General features: G+C 40.4%; 1 protein-coding gene across 8 annotated transcripts in view; it reads left to right on the forward strand.

Moving 5' to 3' along the window:
• Positions 1-18,887, forward strand: part of LOC149239145 (uncharacterized) — a 517,638-nt gene that overhangs the window by 87,225 nt on the left and 411,526 nt on the right. For all 8 annotated transcript variants that reach the window (XM_089373324.1, XM_089373327.1, XM_089373326.1 and 5 more), the window contains 2 exons: positions 2,948-3,100; positions 3,299-3,405. In XM_089373324.1, coding sequence (XP_089229450.1) covers positions 2,948-3,100; positions 3,299-3,405 — 260 coding nt within the window. The remainder of the gene's footprint in view (positions 1-2,947; positions 3,101-3,298; positions 3,406-18,887) is intronic.

Genomic DNA, 18,887 nt, shown 5'->3' on the forward strand with positions numbered 1-18,887 from the left:
CCATCATCCGCACAATTTTCCTTTCGTTCTGTCGCATTCCGACAAATTTCAGAAATCAACATTATTATTGGGTATAACTTAGTTTATTATGCTCGAGGTGGCATTCCGGGGAGATTAATTGATGGAACACCTCAATGTAATAGCTCATTGGAAACAGAACGAGAAGATCTACATGATGGGATGCTAAGAAGAGACTTCCAGGGGCTGAAGAGAGTATGGTGGGTGATTTACCATTTTCCTTGGTTAAAAATGACTTTAATTAGTCATTTAATTAAGGAAAAATAATTGATTAGAGGAAATGGGCCAAAAATGACTTGAGTAAAATAAAATAAAATAAAATGGGTCACTTAAGATAAAGTCAATGGAGGAGCTTCTAGAATAATAATTAAATAATAAAATAAGATGCTTCTAGAGGCTTGGAGATCCATCCATCAGATCTATAAAAAGAGAGGAGAAGATCATTTGGGGCATCTTGGATCTTGGAGTTGAGTATTTTCTTGTGTAGAGGTTTGAAAACCCGGTTCTCTACTTTAGCAGGAGCCCCAGGACGAAAACCCTTGGGTGATTTAGTGAGAGTGGGCAAGCACCCATTTCTTCCCTTGGTGGATCCATTCAAGGTTCACAGGTTGCAATGTATTGATTGGTCAGTTTAGTTTTGGAGGCCCAGTGCAGTATTGGAGCAGATTTCTTTAGTGGCCATACTCTCAACCATTTCCAACTTTCTATGTACTCTTTATTTTTAATAAAATAAGGCTGAGGATTCTGCATATATTTCTTGTCCATTTTAAGTTGCAGTTTATGTTTCGTGGTTTGTTGTTAATTCCATGGTTAAATTTGTGCAAATTGTTTATGGTATTGACGACTTAATTTTTTGAAGTATTTCTAAAGTGATTGTTCTGAATTTCTTTCATTTGGGACATTACATACTACTATAGGGTAGTTGACGAGGAGTGGCCAACACTCCCTTTAATTCGAGATGGGTCATTGCAATCTTCAGGGGTGAAACTATCCTCTCTAGTGATCAAAAACTAGTTTCAGTGGTGAAAGACCCACCCTAGCTAGTTGAGAGGGAGAACCGCTTCAGGTCTTCAGTGGTGCTTAACGAGGAAGGAGGATTGAGAATTGTTAGAATCCAGGGTTCAGATATCGACATATTTGTAGGAGACCTGGATTATTCTGGTAGGAGCATTTACATATGCTGAGTTCATTGGGGGCGGTGAAACATCTTCAAGGAGGCCGAATTATTTGTGCAAGGGCCAAATTATTTTGGAAGGCTAATTTATGGTTGGAGGCCAAAATACTTTCCAGGGGAAACTAGCCTAGTATTGCCACCAGGTTCAGTAATAATCTTTCTTGTATTTTTTCCAGAAAATTAATAAATAAAATTGGCTGGGTTTTTGTCGTGACATTTTCAATAAAAAATGTGGTTTCAGATTTTCCAAATTTTGATTGGAATTTTATTTAAATTTTTGGAAGATTGTTTATGGGAATTTTCAATTTTCTGAAGAAATTTGGGATATAAAAATTCTTGAAAATAAAAAGTAAATAAAAAAGGGATATCACATTTTGTTTGTTGATCATAAATTCATAGACCACGGATCTCAAACCTATGCCCATGGAATAATCTATTGTACAATAAATTATAAACCTTATATATTGTACGTTCTTTTGTTACTATATTTATGAGCCAAACCTTATCCTTGGTCAGGAATGGGGATGCTACCTTCAAATTATAGATTTCAATTGTATTTCAATGTTGGTAGCATTGTGAGGGAAGATTGCTAAAAGTGTCTATTATGGGTTGGTTTTAGTTCATCCCCTCTAGTTGGAATGGGAGTGGTTTTCTTCTCACTTTCTTTTATCTGGTAAAATTAATTTGATTATAAAGACTACTAAGCCTTACGAGATTGTTGTATTTTTCTCTCAATTGATAGAGATTTAATCTTATATCTATTCTTATTTTCAAGTATTTGTTGCATATTCTTATTGCAAAAGAGCCAATGGTACATAGAGGCCTTGTTGAATCATGATTGGTTCATCATCCTTTTCCACCACTTGACCTACATTATGATATTTTTTTGGTGATATGTGTTTTTTCTCATTGATCTTAAATTTTTAAATACCATGGATCTTGGAGTTACACCCACAGATTATGTGGTTTACATAAATCCATTTTTTCTATTAATTTTGAAATTTAAATGTCGTACAATAAATTATAAACCGTTATATATTGTACATTCTTTTGTGACTGGATTTATGAGTGAAGCCCTATCCTTGGTCATGAAGGGGGATGACACCTTCAGATTATATATTTCAGTTGTGGTAGCATTACGAGGGGAGCTTGCTTAAAGTGTCTGTTTTGTGTTGGCTTTAGTTCATCCTCTTTAGATTGCATTGGGAATAGTTTTCTTTTCACTTTCTTTTATCATGTAAAAATAATTCAATTATAAAACCTAGTAGGCCTGACAAGATTGTTGGATTTTTAATAACTTTCAACCAATAGAGATTTAATCTCGTACTTATTCTTATTTTTCAATTTTTTGTTGATTATTCTTAAAACAAAAGAGCCAATCAGAGACAGTTGCCTTCTTGAATTTTGGCTGGTCATTCACCATTTCCCACTACTTGGTAGTTATTCCATTCCTTTCCTTGTTTCACTTCTACATTTCTGATTTTTCCTACAAATTTCCTACAAATAATTTCATAATTGCTCTCAAATGTGTTTGTTAACAAGTGCCTTATGATGGCATTATTATGTTGTGAATGGCGAGCTTTGGAATTCAGATCAGCTTTATATTATAATGCTCAAGGACAAAATTTTCAAAGGAAAACTACAACATTACTTGCAGAAAGTGCACTTCCCTTATAAATGAGCACTATTTTGAACTTTCTAAATGTGTGTAATGGAATGAATTTGTTGATTAGGTGTACAATGTTATGTTGACAGGTTTTCAACAGTGGTCATTACATGGGTGATAACTCATGCAAACTCCGCAATGGGGAGGCATGGCAGAAGGTTCTTGGTCCATTTTATGTGCACTTGAACTGTGCAAAAAAAATAATAGATCCATTCCTACTCTGGGAAGATGCAAAGCAGCAGGTGAAACTATACCTAACTATAGGAAATCAGAACAGAGAAATTCTAGTTGTATTTTGATGAATTAATTAGACAACATACTTTAGCAGCCAGTGTAAAGCATAAATTTTCTTGGTCTAAGGATGTTCAGTTCGTTCAGTTACATACGGATTATTGATTGTCTTATTGGTTATTGATTTATGATTTTATACCTATGTGCAGAGGCTTGTTCAGGAACAAAGTTGGCCATACACTTTTCCTGCTTCTAAATATTTTCTAAAGAAAGAAGTTCGGTGCTCTGTCTCTGGAAGATTGCTAGTCTATGACAGGTAAATAAATTATCTAGGGATTTTAATCATGATTTGGTTTCACTATAGATTGAAAGGAAAGTGGGTGGAAATAGTGCTGGAGTAAATAATAAAAGCTTGGCTTCATACAACTAGATTCCAAGGTACTCCCAAGATCACCTACGTTATATTGTTATATCTTGGTAGTACAGCCTGCCTCATTTGTTTGCAGAATTTATTTTCCCATTCCCTTCATCCTTTATTTCTTCGTGTTGAAACCATGTAACTTTACCCTGAACGGTTTGCTTTTATAGCTAAGCTTCTTGTAGGTGTGTGGAAACTTCGTCTCAAAATATTTCAATATTTGGTTGCACCATTACTTTGATACTTCCATTCTGCATGCAGTAGCTACTATAACTCTTTAAAATGGGCCTGCTACTAAGAATATGGTCCACAAAATCCACGGGTACTGTTTTATTATCAAAGGATGTCTGTTTCCAAAGAGTATTCATGTTCTCAGTTCATATGTTTATATTTTGTCATAGACAACAGAAGCCTTATTAGGAGATGTGTATACTTTGCAACAAGAAACCTCGGCCTATATAACCTAACTTCATGAAGTAGAAGCTTTATATGGCTCCATTTTCTTTCATGTTTTCTAATTTGTTCCATATTTTCTTTCTATATGTGCCATTATTTGCTCTTTCTACTTGTTACCTCCTAAACCTTTAGGGGAAATAAGAGGGGTTGTCCATTGTCACCACAACAATGTCTTCCCTCAATTTGGAGTCTAGACCATGTTACCCACTGTTACTTACTAAACTGTAGTTCTCATGATAAATCCCTAAAACACAAGTGCAACCTTGGTGGAACTCATGAAGGCTGTCCATAGCAATTTTCTTACTTTAGGCTGGGTCTCCTCCAGCACAAGGGTGGTATTGCTAAGATAGGATTGCTAAAGCTTATGTAATTTAGGGTCAAGGAGAAATGGAGAAATTGCTTTAGAAAAACAGAAATTATGATTTAGTTTTGTACGAAGTTATGGGTGGACCAAGACTAGTGTCGATCCATTGGGCAAGTGGAGCCAAAGGATAAAACATAGGAGGATTGCTTTTGTATGATATAAAGACAATATGTTGCTCGATAAATACATACCCTAATAATGGAGGACCTTAAAACATGCATGTGAGTGTGATTTGCAGTAAGTTCAAATTAAGAGGGATGATACAAAATAAGCATTTCTAGCCATAAGAACAAAGATAATTTGAAAGGAAAACAACCCACATTCATTTACCTCTAAATAGGAACAATGTCACCCAGATATTATCCTTCATAACAAGTTTGATGCAAGAGATTTCTCACATTAATCTTCACCAAATTAACTTGCAAAAAATTATACCTTGTTACCCACCAAAAATGGGTGATCCCATAGGAGAAATTTTTTTCTCCCACATTTCGCATCCAGTGGGCCAGCCAACAGCCCTTAATAACCACTACTAGCTTGTGATGTCATTTTATCTCCGCCACTTGCATCAGGCATATGTCTTTTCACCCATTTGGCAAGAGCACATGGATGAAGGTGGGCTTCTGATCAAAAGGTACTTGTAATATTCTTTTTAAACTAATTACTAGTGGTAACAGGAATTATGAACTTCTCCAGCAAAATAAATATGTCAACAGCTGGTAGGAGAAAATACTAAATGCTACAGCCATACTCAAAATTTCATTCCATCAATGAAACAGTGAAATGTCAACTAGGGCAAATCAGAATTTTATTATATTCACCATTGGAAATTTGCATAAAAAGGAGGGTTTAGAACCTAAAACCATTTCTCTGAAGTATCAAGGGTTCCTCTCTGCAAAAACTGATGACAAGCCCAACAATTTGTGGTCCTTTGCTACAGCAAATTCGGCCCTAAAAAACCAGAGCAAATGTAGTCTGCTTGGAGCAATGACTTGAACCTCTGAAGAGCAGCAAACTCGGCTTCCTTTGACAGCCCACAAGAAAAATGAAACCTCAGTAAATTCTTCCCACAAGAGAACTCGGCCCTGTAATTAAATTTGGCCTCCACAAATGATGAACTCGGCCTCTAATGGTCAATTCAGCCTCAACAAATGGAATTCGGCCTTCTGGAATATTTGGAAATTGGAAACTTGGCCCAGCAAGCACACAAAACTCGAACTTAGCAATATTTCAGCCTCTAGGGATTGAAGATGAACTCAGTCCCCCATGAAATAACTAAGCCTTCAGCCCAGAGTTCGTATAGCCTCCACAATAGAAAATTTGGCCTCGAAGAAATTACAATATGGCCTCCTTAAATTTTCTTCGACCCCTCCAATTTCAATCACCCAACTCAGAATATTAACCCTTTGGCTAAGGTTCACTCCTATGGCAATTCACACAACACTTGCAATTTCTTCACTGAACACAAGTGGAAGATCTAAAGTGACCTCCCCTCAAGAGTCAACTAGGGTGGTACTTGAAGTCCACTGAAATCAGCGGGAAAATTCCGCTTGAAACCCTCATATGATTACTCTCTTGAGCCAAATTGATTTTCAGGGAAATGATTAATAACATAGGATGATTGAGAAGTGACACCCTCTCTCTTATTAAAGATTTGTTGGATCTTTCCCCAACCTTCTAGAAGCACTTTATTATTTTCATTTTTTAATTGATAAAGTCACTACGTGAGTTTTTCTTATTTTCTCCAAGTGACTTTTGCCCCTTTTTGGTCTTTGTCTCCAATTAAATAATAAAAGCATGTTTCCCCTCTTTTATTTAAAATGTGATTTTATTAACTTATTAAAGTTGCTTTTAACCCCGAAAAATGCTTAATTTGTGTAATATTCCTAATGGACTTTTACAGTGATAAACAAAACAAACATAGCAAAACACACACATAAAATTACACCACGTTAAATACCCAGAAAATGCCAAAATCTGCGATGAGCTAAGCCATTTTATTAAGATAAATGTTGGATAGAAAATAAGATCAGAATGCATGCACCTGGGCTTGCTCAAGGCAAGCTAACAATGCCTAGGTGATGAAATCAGCTACTCGGACACAGGTGTGGCTGTCCCCAACCAAGCTCTATGTTGTCCCTCTAAAATCTACACTGCTGGCTGCAAGTGATGGCTGCTAGGGCGTCCTCCGATGCTCAGAAAATTCTAGGAAATTAGCCCCGGGCTCTCCACCAATAACCCACAAAAACCCATGAAGGAATTGGCCAAATGTTGACCTCGGAATTTCGGCCCAATTTCCCCTAACTCCTCCCGCTGCCGGCTAAGTTGGGACCCTTACTTGACCCCTCAAATTTGCCTAGAAAATTCTGCAAAATTATTTTTGAGATCCTTATCAAAAACCCAGAAAGGGTTTGCCTAGTTTTGTCGCTCTAAAATTGACCCCAAATGCTTGCTATCTTCCACAAGCAGAAAATGTAACCTGTAGTAGATGTTGTGTTTGTTGCTCCACCAAAATGGTGGAAAATCCCCACAATACCCTCCAATCCAACTGCAAATAGCCCCAACTCCTCAAACCCCTTCTCAAGCCACCCCACAAGTTGCCTAAACAAAGGACTGCGCAGTCCATGGCCCATATGATGCAGGCCCTCCTCCAAGAATTCGAATGGTTGCGGGGTGATGCTTTCTGACCCTACAAATCTCCCTCCTGTGCTAGAAAATTGATCAAAGAGTGACCCAGAAACAATACAACCCCTCACTCTAACTCTTCTCTGCTCTAATCACTGCCCGACTCCCTGGACTGCGTCCCAACTAACTCAAAATTCGTGCTGCCTGCGTGATCTTCCTTCCAACTCCCAAAAATGAGTAGAATTTGCCTCCCTAGGGTGGCACTCGTGGTCCACCGAAGAAGAGGGTGAGATTTCCCCTTGGAAACCTTTGGTGCTAAACAACACCTGTGACTCGACTGAACAACTTGAGAAACAAAGTGTAAAATGTCAAATGATCAAAAGTGTTGAATGATGTTGCCTTCCTCTTATTTATAATTTCTTCTCTCTTCCTTCAAGTGGGTCCCTTCACCAAGCAATTCAAGCTCCCTCCTTAGGCATTTGAATTCCTCCATCAAGGGGGTGCGTATTTCATCATGGGGTGGTCCCCACATCCCACTGTGATTAATAATCCCTTTGTCTAATGTTTTGGGCCTCCCCTACTACACAACATTAAATTAATTAATGTCCACCCATTTTTCCTAGGTTTGTATCCAAAATTTTCGCTATCCATAATTTACAATAATTGAGAAAGGCACTTAGCATATTTTTATTGGAAAGGATATTACAATTTGCCACCATGATCACACCAGTCATTGCGGAGCCCCTTTTCATCATCCTGCCTTGTAGATCTTTTCGTCTTGATTCCGACAAGATGTTACAGTAAAATGTTCCTCCATATAATCAGCCCCAAATAACACCATAAGCGTAGATAGTTAAAATATGTCATATAATAACACTGTTTTACGAGAATTGTCTGGATGCAACAAAACCAATATCGAACTGTGCATAACTGTTCCTGATTATGAAATATGGCAAGTGATCCCAATCAGACCCCATAAGACTCCTCTAAACCCTATGGGCCTACGAATGGTGTAATCCCCCTCCTATGACTTGGTTGTCACAAGCTCTCTAAATCTCCCTGTTGTCGCCCAAATTGTACAGGCACTTGCGACAACCGCTTAGGGTGGGGGCAGTCACTCTAATCCCCGCCCACTCCTTTCTGTTGATTTGGGGTAGCATTGGATATGCTCTAGGCCTTAAAATTTGCAAGGAGGCTTGGGCACATGCATTCCAAAGAACCCAATTTTTTTTTTGGGAAATTCTACCCAGAGAAGATTTTATTTAAATAATTAATATTTTTAATGGGGTTTCTAAGTCTAAACTTAGGAAAAATTAAAATATTAATGGGTATTAATCTAATTGTGGGTGTAACTTATAGAAAAAGATAGAGATCAAGTCAAAACGATCTGAGCCTTTGATTAGGATTTAATCTAGGCCGTTTGTTGTCCAACAGAAAGATATAAGAAGGGGCTTGAGGGTCATTTGGAAAACACATCAAGAGAGATCAAGAAATCGATGTTCTGAAATGAGAAGTTCTCAGGAGGAAAATTCGATTGAGGAGATTTCTTGCAGCAGAGGGGCAGGGATAGCTTTCGGAGAGAGTGATTTTCTCAACTAGAGAATCATCAACAGAGAGAGGCAGAGAGTAATCTAGTAGTGGCAGTGTTGAGCTAGAGGGGTTGACACAGAGCCATGCAGAGGTAGTGCAGAAGCTAGTGGGGAGTCTGAAATCTATAGAGGGATTTCGAGTTTCAGAAGCTGGGAGCTGGGGTATGAGACAGGGAGGTAGAAATCAAATCTCCTGGGCAGTGAATCGACCAGCCAGAGGAGTGATGTAGTCCCCAGAGAGCTTGACGCTAGGCTGACGCAGATACTACACAGAAGCAGCTAGAAAAGCTAAGGGCAATTAGTCTAGGGCTGGATCAGTTAGGATTTCTAGCGATAGTGTGAGGTAACCTCACAATTATTTCTGCCAATATTTCTCTCTGTAACTGAATAAACCTGTGAGGTATTCAGAGATGTATTCAGAATTCGCTATTGCTTAATAATAATAAACCCCAAGAGTTGCTGCACTAGTTTTCTCGCATTGGGTTTTTTCTGGGAACATTTGTCCAAAAATAACAGTGTCCTATGTGTTTGGATTTCCTTGCTCAGTTTCTATGTTTCAGAATCATATTTAATTTGGTGTAGGCTGCTTCAGTAATTTGCTTCAATATTTCAAGAAGAAATTTGAAATAAGTTTGTAATGTAATATACAATCTAGGTGCAGTAGATTCAGTTGGTTGCAGTAGGATTCCTGAGATCGTTAGATCTAGGAATTTTCACATGGTATCAGAGCGTTTGATGTGAAACAAGAAGAGCAAAACTAGCAGTAAAGTAAGGGCCAACTTGCTGCAGCGAGCAGCGGTTCGAATCCCTTGAGGGATTGCACAGTTCTAACCAGGAGGGCTATATTTTCGAGGTTGTCTCTCTCTGAGTGAGTAGACAAAGAGGTAAGATTGCCGGATCGAGAATCTGCCAAGGCAGAGGGAGCCACGCAAAGCCTCAACGTAGAGCTAGAGGGACGCAGTTTTCTGCAAGCTGAGTGTTGGGTAGAAAAGCCGTCGGAAGAAGGAAGCAGATCGAATATTGAGGGAATACTTCCTCAGTGGTTTCTTGCCAAGGAAATCAATATTTCTCATTTACTGGGCAACAAAGGAGCAACATACTTACCAGCTCCATCAGGGAGTACCTAAGCCATCCTAGAAGTTACACAGTAGGGAGAAAGAGGGAGTGATTCGACAGTTTTCAGAGGATATGGAAACTAGTGGCTCGAGGGATCAAGACAGGTTTGACGGAGCATCCAACTACGTCAGCTGGAAGGCTAGAATGTCTTTCCTTCTAGATGAGCATGCCCTCAAGACGTAGGTCGACAATCTGGTGGCTGAACCTATGGATGCAGATCCACTAAAGAAGTACAAGGTTGAGATGGCGAAGGCTAAGAGGATGATCCCTTATGGAGTAAAGGGCCACGTGGTGTGTCATGTTGCTAGCAGAGGGATTGCTAAGGAGATGTCGAATGCCTTGGCTACATTATATCAAGGATCTTTCAAGCAGCGGAAGATGTAGTTGGAGCAGAAGCTGAGATCTTCTCAAATGCAGAAGGGAGAAGGAAACCCGTGATGAGTTGACTGCTGCGAGGCATACACCTCAGGATTTAGAGTTGGTTAGACTGGCCCTCAATTCTGTCTCAGATGAGTGGCAAGTCTTTGTCCAGAGTATCCTGGGCAGAGTAGCGTTGCCGAATTGAGATGAGATGTGGGCAACTCTAAAACAAGAGGAGCTGAGGAGAGATTTAGTGTAATATTCCAATTAACCATGGCTCTGTAATATTCCTAACCCAGAATATTCCTCAAACCCCAGTAAAATCTCAACCAGAAAAATGCACAAGTGGTATAGTAGCACAGAGATATAATAACAGTAGTGCAACAACAATAATATATATACGAAATATAAACAGATACACAAGAAATGCAGCGAGAAATGCTAAGCCATTTTATTATACTGAGTAAAGGAATGAGTACAGAGGTGATTAGAAAGATGACACCTCGACTTGCTCAAGGCAAATGGAGAAATATACTCAGAATAGCAAAGAAATGGCTCCTCTGAATTGCGTTCAAGCTGCTGGAGATCTGCAGTGCTGTTACTGCTGCTACAAATCAAATGAGGGTTTGGGGCTGCTCCCCTCCTCAGAAAAGGTTGAAACTATGGAATCAGAGTCTACTCAAGAAACCCAGAAAAACCCAGAAAGCTTTCTTGGAATGGCCGAGCCCCGAAAATCACCCCCTTCGGGTTCTGCATAGTCCCTCAATGCTCTGCGCTACCACTAAATGAAACTCTCCAGAAATCTGCCTGAAACCCCGGCCAAAACTCTCCAATAAGCAAGGGTTGATCCCCTGCTTTATCTCTCAGCACCAAACCTCCTACAAACCCTCAACCCAGGCTCCTGCCAGAAAGCACTGCGTCCTCCTCTCAGTGTTGCGCAGTCCTCCAAAATGCTAATGAAACTGCTGCTGAAATGCTGGTGGAACTACTGCTGGAATGCCAATGGAAATACCTTTCCCGAGCAGGCACTCGAAGTCCCCCGGGGCTAAGGGTGAGATCGCTGCTCTCTCCTGAGCGCTCAGGTATGAGCAGCGCTCAGGAGAGAGCAGCTGCTCATACCTGAGCGCTGCTCTGCTCTGACATCCTGAGCGCTGCTCTGCTCTGACTGTTTAATTCTCTGCGCATCAGTTACATTTCATTGAGGACGTTGTGGAATTCCGCTCCGCTTCCGACTATCTCTGCCGTTGGCTCTAAGCAGGCTTCCAAGTCTACTTGCAAAAGCCATTGTGCCCCTTTGACATGCATTAAACCATCACAGTATTTGCGCCCTAGCCAGAGAGTCATTACTCATTTTCTGAGCGCGAGAGCCATTGCTCATCCTTCGTTTTTTTGTGCTGGTCTGTATAGGAATCCAAAGTTGAGGGCATAGGTGCCGTGTAGCACAAACCTGTGCAGTGATTCCCTCTATCCAAACGCTGGCCTATTTATTTGCGTGAAATTTTGAGCAAGGCGGATTACGCGACTAGTCCCCTGGAAAAATACGAGACAGGCCCGGCCTCCATTACTCTCAACACCACCGGCCACCATTACTACATCTGTGCAGTTTCCGGCCACTGTGCCGCCGGCCAGAAGGTGAGCATCAAGGTCTCCACTGCAGCTGCTCCCGGCAGTTCGCCATCGCCGGCTCCTGTGTCTTCTCCGGCTACATCCATGGTATCGCATTTTTTTATGTATGTGGTCATTGCAGTGAGAATGTCCAATGTTTTTGGTCTATAATCAGCAGAAGCTATCTTTTTACCTTTTAGGAGCATTTAATTATCTTCCCATTGCCCGGCTAAAGGTGCGACTGTTCAAAAGAAAAGGTTCCTTACGTGTTGTGGATTCCACAATTGGACCAGAAAATCTGAGTTTTCTGGAAACCAGTAGACTTAGCATATTTTGGCCTCATATGTTAACAAAGTTCAGGGTTGATTTGTTCGGGTTGTTGATATTTGCTCATTAATGGCATCATGCCACGATGTTAAAACATGTGTTTCAACTTTTCACTTCATCAGCGGGGCTCCGGGCCACTATGTAAAAGGGCAGAAACTAAGTTTGGTATGAAATCGTATGTATATGCCTGGTTAATGATTGCCTTGTTAATGTATTGCGTCGCTTGAGTGATAAAACATGCTTTTTTTGCTGATAAAGCCCGTGCTCTTGGGTAATACCCGTGCGCTGTGGTTAATACCTGTATATATATATTTGTGCGCTGTGGTTATATTAACCAGTATATATATATATATATATATATATATATATCTATCTATATATATATATATATATATATATATATGGTCTTCAAACTGAGTTTGTAAGATATGAAATATAGTGGGTACAGTATCTTCAGAGGGATTTGAAGGAATAAGATATAAAAGTATTTGAAATCTGTTGCCTTTTTTTGAATACCACTTCACTGTATATCAGCAGAAGTTTTTTTTTACCAATAGAAGTTTTTTATCAGCAGAGACATTTTTTTTACAGAATGCATTCAATCATTTCTATGGTCGAAATAGTTCTCACTGGCAAGGAGAACGATTCTGAATGGTCTCGGATGGTAAAACACACCCTCATCTACAATGAGTTGTGGAAGGGAGTGTGTGTCGGAGAAGAAGACAAAGACCCTGTGCAGCCTACATCAGACAAAGAATTCGCCATTTGGGAAAACAAGAACAGCAAAGCCTATGCATTGATCGCAGCATTTGTAAATGAAGAATTAAGTCGTCATATTTCATCCTATTCCACTGCCTTTGAAGCTCTACAAAAGCTGAAAGAACTCTATGATACACATTCTGCACTAGAAGTTGTTCAGCGCATGATTAAACTCTTCACTCTTGAACTGAAAAATAATGATCCTCTTGCTCTTGCATCTGAAATAAAGTCTATAATGCATGATATTAAATCCACTAAGGTTGAGCTGGATATCTCTCTTATTGCCTTTCTCAAAGCACTCTATCCTACCTACTCTAATTATCTTGAGTCTTTACAAGCAAATGGAAATCTTAAAGACATAACCTTTGAGTCTCTTGTGAAAAAGTTTGCTGAAAGAGAGAAAGCCTTTGGAAAGAAAACAGTCCCTGGATCTTCTGAAGAGACTGTTTGCCTTGCTCATAAAGAAAAGCATCCTGCTCAAGATTCTACAAGAGGAAGAGGTGGACGAAGAGGAAGAGGAAGATACTTCAGAGGCAAGGGGGCAGACATTCTCAAGCAGAAAAGGCAGATCTGCATTGCATTCGCTGCAAACGAAATGGATCACATGATGCTTCTACATGCAAGCTACCATGGGACAAAATTGAGCAGAGAAGAAATCAGCAGAAAGGTAAAACTGATGACACAGACAAAGGTAAAGCACCTGAATCCGCTCACTATATTGAGGCACAATGTAACATTGGAGTAAATGAAGACTTGTTTAATGCTTCACTTGCTTCTTCGAAAAATGACTGGTTGCTTGATTCAGGAGCAACCTGTCATATGACTCATAGGAAAGATTTTTTTGAAGATTTCACTGACAATGTTGATGGGGCAGTATACTTTGCAGATCAGTCAAAAATCAAGCCATCAGGGCTTGGCACAGTCAGGCTTAAACTGCCTGGTCTTCCAGACTTTCTTCTAGACCATATTCTATATCTCCCACAGCTCAAGAGAAACTTGCTGTCCCTGGTCCACATCCGCCAGCAAGGTCACTCCATTCATATGTTTGATGGCAAGCTTGAGGTAAGAAAGGCATCTGACCACTCACTTGTCATGAGGGGTATAGAAGAAGAAAGACTTCTTAAACTGCAAGGAACTTCTGCTCATGCACAATATTTCTCATATATTTCTCATCATGAAGAAGGTACACTTCCATCAAGTTTATTATGGCATGCTAGATTTGGACATTTAAACTATGATAGTCTCAGCTTGTTGAAGAAAAATGGTGTTGCTGGTTTGCCTACAATTCCTAGAAAACATAAGCAATGTGATGCTTGCATTCTAGGAAAGCATAGCAAACAGTCTTTTCATGATTCACATTCAAGAGCACATAGGAAGCTTGAACTCATTCATTCAGATTTATGTGGTCCAATGCTTGTTCCTTCTGCAAATGGAAATAAATATATCATGACATTTATTGATGATTACACCAGAATGTGTTGGGTTTATTTATTGAAGAACAAATCTGATGCTTTTCAAACATTCAAGAATTTTCATAAGTGGATTGAAAATGATGCACAATCTCATATTGGGTCTATTCGCACTGATAATGGAAAAGAATATACATCAAATGAATTTGAAAACTATCTTCGCCAACATGGGATTAAACATCAAACAACTGTACCTTATAATCCCCAACAGAATGGTGTAGCAGAAAGAATGAATAGAACAATCTTGAATATGGTACGATCCATGCTTTTCTTCAAAAATGTAAAGACAATGTTTTGGGCTGATGCTGTTCTATGTGCTGCATATATAAAGAATAGATGTCCATCTAGTGCTATAAGAAACAAGACTCCTTATGAATTGTGGTATGGACATGTTCCTTCGGTAAAACATCTCAGGATCTTTGGTTCCACCTGTTATGCTTTAATACCCAAGGTACATAGAAACAAACTTGGTGCTAGAAGTCGTAAGTGTATCTTCCTGGGGTATTCAAACACATCTAAAGCATACCGCCTCTATGATGAAGTAAATAAAAAGTTTGTTTTATCTAGAGATGTCATTTTTCTTGAATCATCCAAATCTGACAGTGTTGTTGAGCGGCAACTTGATCGCTTGGATAGATTCACAAAACCGAAATCATTCCAAGAGTTTGATAATCAGATTCCACATCCTGAAGGGGGGATTCCTATACTAGATCAACATGTGGAATCTCCTTCTGAAGAACAATCTCCCCTGCATGACACTCCAACAACGGATGATGCTTTAAGTGATGTAATTGATAGAATTGGGAGACTTAATCTTGATTCAGACCCAACTCAATCAACAGAGCAGCCTGGACCATCTCATAAAGGTCCCCCAAAGTGGCTGACAAAGACACTTGAAAGTGTTCATCCTGATGAAATTGGAAAAACAGGAACCAGAAATACAAACCGACAAGATGGAGGTGATGTAGATAACTCTAATTCACCTGTTGATATGGATGTTACTTATGATTGTGAATTGAACTTGTCTACAGATTTTGAATCAACTTCCTTCAAAGAAGCTGCTTCTCATGATGAATGGAAAGAAGCGATGCAGAAGGAGTATGATGCCCTCATAAAGAATGGCACTTGGAAGCTGGTTGATCCTCCATTTGGAACCAAACCAATTGGCTGCAAGTGGGTCTACAAGAACAAGTACAAAGCTGATGGCTCACTTGACAAGCACAAAGCTAGGCTTGTGGCAAAAGGTTTTGCACAGAAGGAAGGGGTCGATTATGAGGAAACTTTTGCCCCCACAGCAAAATGGGCCACCATCGGGACACTCTTTGCACTAGCTGCTCAGAACGGTTGGAAAGTCCATCAAATGGATGTAAAAACTGCATTCTTGAATGGAGATCTAAAAGAGAATGTTTTTATGTCCCAGCCTGAAGGATTTGCTGTGAAAGGACATGAACATAAAGTATGCACACTTGTGAAGTCCTTGTATGGCCTCAAACAAGCACCACGAGCCTGGTATGAAAAACTAACTGAGCATCTTCTGAAACTCAACTTCAATCATTTTGATCTTGATGATGCAACTTTATTTGTCAAGAAAGTTGGCAAAACAGTTGTATATCTTGTGGTATATGTAGATGATCTTTTAATGACAGGGAACAATGAAAGCTATATTGCATCCATAAAGAAAGAATTAGGAAATTTTTTTGAAATGACTGATTTGGGCTATGTTCATTACTATCTTGGCATTGAAGTAACCCAACATCCAAAGTCCATATTTCTTTCTCAAAAGAAATACATTGGAGATTTGTTAAACAGATTTGGCATGACAGAGTGTAATCCTCTTTCTACTCCAATGGAACAAAACTTGAAGCTCACATCTATTGAAGGAAAGGAATTTGAGGATGCAACAAAGTATAGACAGCTTGTAGGAAGTCTCATCTACCTCACTACTACCAGACCAAACATTTCATTTGCTGTTGGAATCCTCTCCAGGTTTATGCAAAAGCCTTGTGAGGGACATTGGTCTGTTGCAAAAAGAGTTCTAAGGTACTTGAAGGGAACTCAAGACCTTGGAATCAAGTATACACAGGTGGACGACTTCAACTTGATTGGATACTCTGATTCAGACTTCGATGGAGACAAAGAAACTGGGGTATCTACTTCAGGATATGCTATGAGTCTTGGATCAGGCGCTGTCTCCTGGAGATCACGCAAACAATCAGTACCAGCAGATTCCACAACAGAAGCAGAATATGTGGCAGCAGCTGAAGCAACGAAAGAAATTGTGTGGCTCAGGAAAATTCTTGAAGACTTGCAGGTAAAACAAATACAATCAACTCCACTCATGATTGATAACATCTCTGCAATGAAGTTGGCCAAGAACCCAAAGTTCCATGATCGTACTAAGCACATCAATACTAAATATCATCTGATCCGACATCATGTTGAGGCCAAAACAATCCATCTCCGTCGTTGTTCCACAAACGAGCAAATTGCGGACATCTTCACCAAAGCGCTTGGAAGAGAAAAGCTTGAAAGATTCAGAACGATGCTTGGACTCACCAACATCCCTTCAGATTAAGGGGGGGAATGTTGACACCTAATCCGAAACGGATGGGTGAACTGGACAGTCATCAAGAAGATGAACTGATCCGTCATATGTATGTATATAAATAATAGTTAGCTAATGAATAATATATCAGTTCTTTCTTCCGCTCATTTATTCTGGAGTTACCCTGGCCTGACATGCACTAAACAATGCTGCAGACTAGCTAAACAGCCAACGTGCTCTAAGTCGAAATGACTATCACTAATGCTCATAACCGGAATGATCCAAATGAAGGGGCTCCTCTCTCTTTTATAACCTTTGCCTCTCTCAATCCCAAGGCTTACCTCCTCCTGCGTGATTCCCCTCTTGCCACGTGTTCCTTTACTCCTACGCAGTTCCTCCATGTGTCTGCGTGGGCCCCATTTCTGTGTCCCCCTTTGGCCCCCTTGGCTCCCCTTTAAGTCACAACGTTGTGCTACTAGGAAGTGAATTTTTATTCTAAAAGTCAATTATGTCCCCCTTCCTCACTTTTTATTTACAAATAACTATAGAAGGCAAAAATCGAACAAAATCGAATATTCCAATTAGCCATGGCTAATTAGGAATATTACAGTCTCCCTCGGAAAAATGTTGCTTGTCCTCAAGCAACTGAAGTGATGGATGCTGTAAGATCTTCTCACTCTCCCAAGTGGCATCCTCATTCGGCAAATTCTTCCACCTCACCAAGAATTCCCGGACCGTCTTGCTCCACAGCTGCCTCTCCCTGGTATCAATGATAGCCTCCGGCTGCAATACCAAATGCCCCTCATCATCCATGGGTGGTAGCTCATATGTCACTGTCACCTGCTGCCCCAATGCCTTCTTCAGGCATGATACATGAAAAATGTTATGAATCTTGCTGCCTTGGGGCAGCTCCAACTCATATGCAACCTGTCCAATCCTGCGTATCACCCTGTATGGCCCATAAAAGCAGGGCTTGAGCTTCTCAGCCCCCTTCTGCTTCAGTAACGACTGTTGGTATGGCTGTAATCATAGGTAGACCATGTCCCCTACCTCGAGCTGCCTCTCCACTTGACTCCTATCGGCATACAGCTTCTGCTGGTTCTGTGTTGTAGACATGTTATCCTTGAGAGCTCGGAGGATATCCTGACTCTCCTAGATCCAAATCTTGGCTCTAGGAGCCCTGCTATCACCAAACATCACGTCAACAAAAGATAAAGGATGATACCCATATAAGGCATAGAATGGTGACATACCAATGGACATGTGATGTGAAGTATTGTAGCAGTACTCCCCCAGATGCAGCCACTTCAGCCATGCTCGCTGCTGCCCATTGACATAGTTACGCAAGTAGCCCTCCAGCCGCTTGTTAACTATCTCTGTCTGCTCGTCCGTCTGTGGGTGATAACTGGTACTCGGTGTCAACTCCGTCCCCACCAACCGGAAAAGCTCCTGCCAAAACCCGCCCATGAAACGACTGTCCCTGTCACTGACGATGGTCTTAGGAAGACTGTGTAGCCTGAAGATCTCTCTAAAGAACAGCTCGGCCACCTGTGCTGCTGTATAGTGTGCGGATATGGCAAAAAAATGTGTGTACTTTGTTAGTCAATCAACGACGACAAAGATACAATCCTTGCCCTGTACCATGGGCAACCCTGTGATGAAGTCCATCGAAATACTCTCCCATTTCCCCTCCGGAATGGAAAGAGGCTGCAATAAACCCACGGGATGGCTCATCTCTCCCTTGTTCCTCTGGCAAACATCGCACTCCTGGATGTGCTGGAGTATGTCCTCCTTGAGGCCCTTCCATGAGAACCTCTCCCTAATGGCCCTGTAGGTTTTGGTAAACCCCTGATGTCTTGCCAAAGGTGAATCATGTGATGCCTGGAGTATCTTCTTCTTGAGCTGAGACCCCTCAGTCAAGAAGATCCGGTCCTTGTAATAGATGATCTCATCGACCACCCTGTACCTGTCATCTGTCACCTGCCCATCCAGAACCTCACATGCAAACCTGTCCTTGGAGTACTCTACTAAGAGTTGAGACCTCCAATCTGTATCCAAGCTCATAAGAGTCAACGTGGCTGGTCTACGTGAAAAGGCATCTACTACCACGTTGTTCTTACCCTTAACATACTCAATGTCAAAGTAATATGCTTGGATCTTACTGA

Source organism: Pinus tabuliformis, chromosome 8 (assembly GCF_031772625.1).
Source record: "Pinus tabuliformis cultivar Carrire ecotype Pingquan chromosome 8, CPIR1, whole genome shotgun sequence".
Lineage (NCBI taxonomy): Eukaryota > Viridiplantae > Streptophyta > Pinopsida > Pinales > Pinaceae > Pinus > Pinus tabuliformis.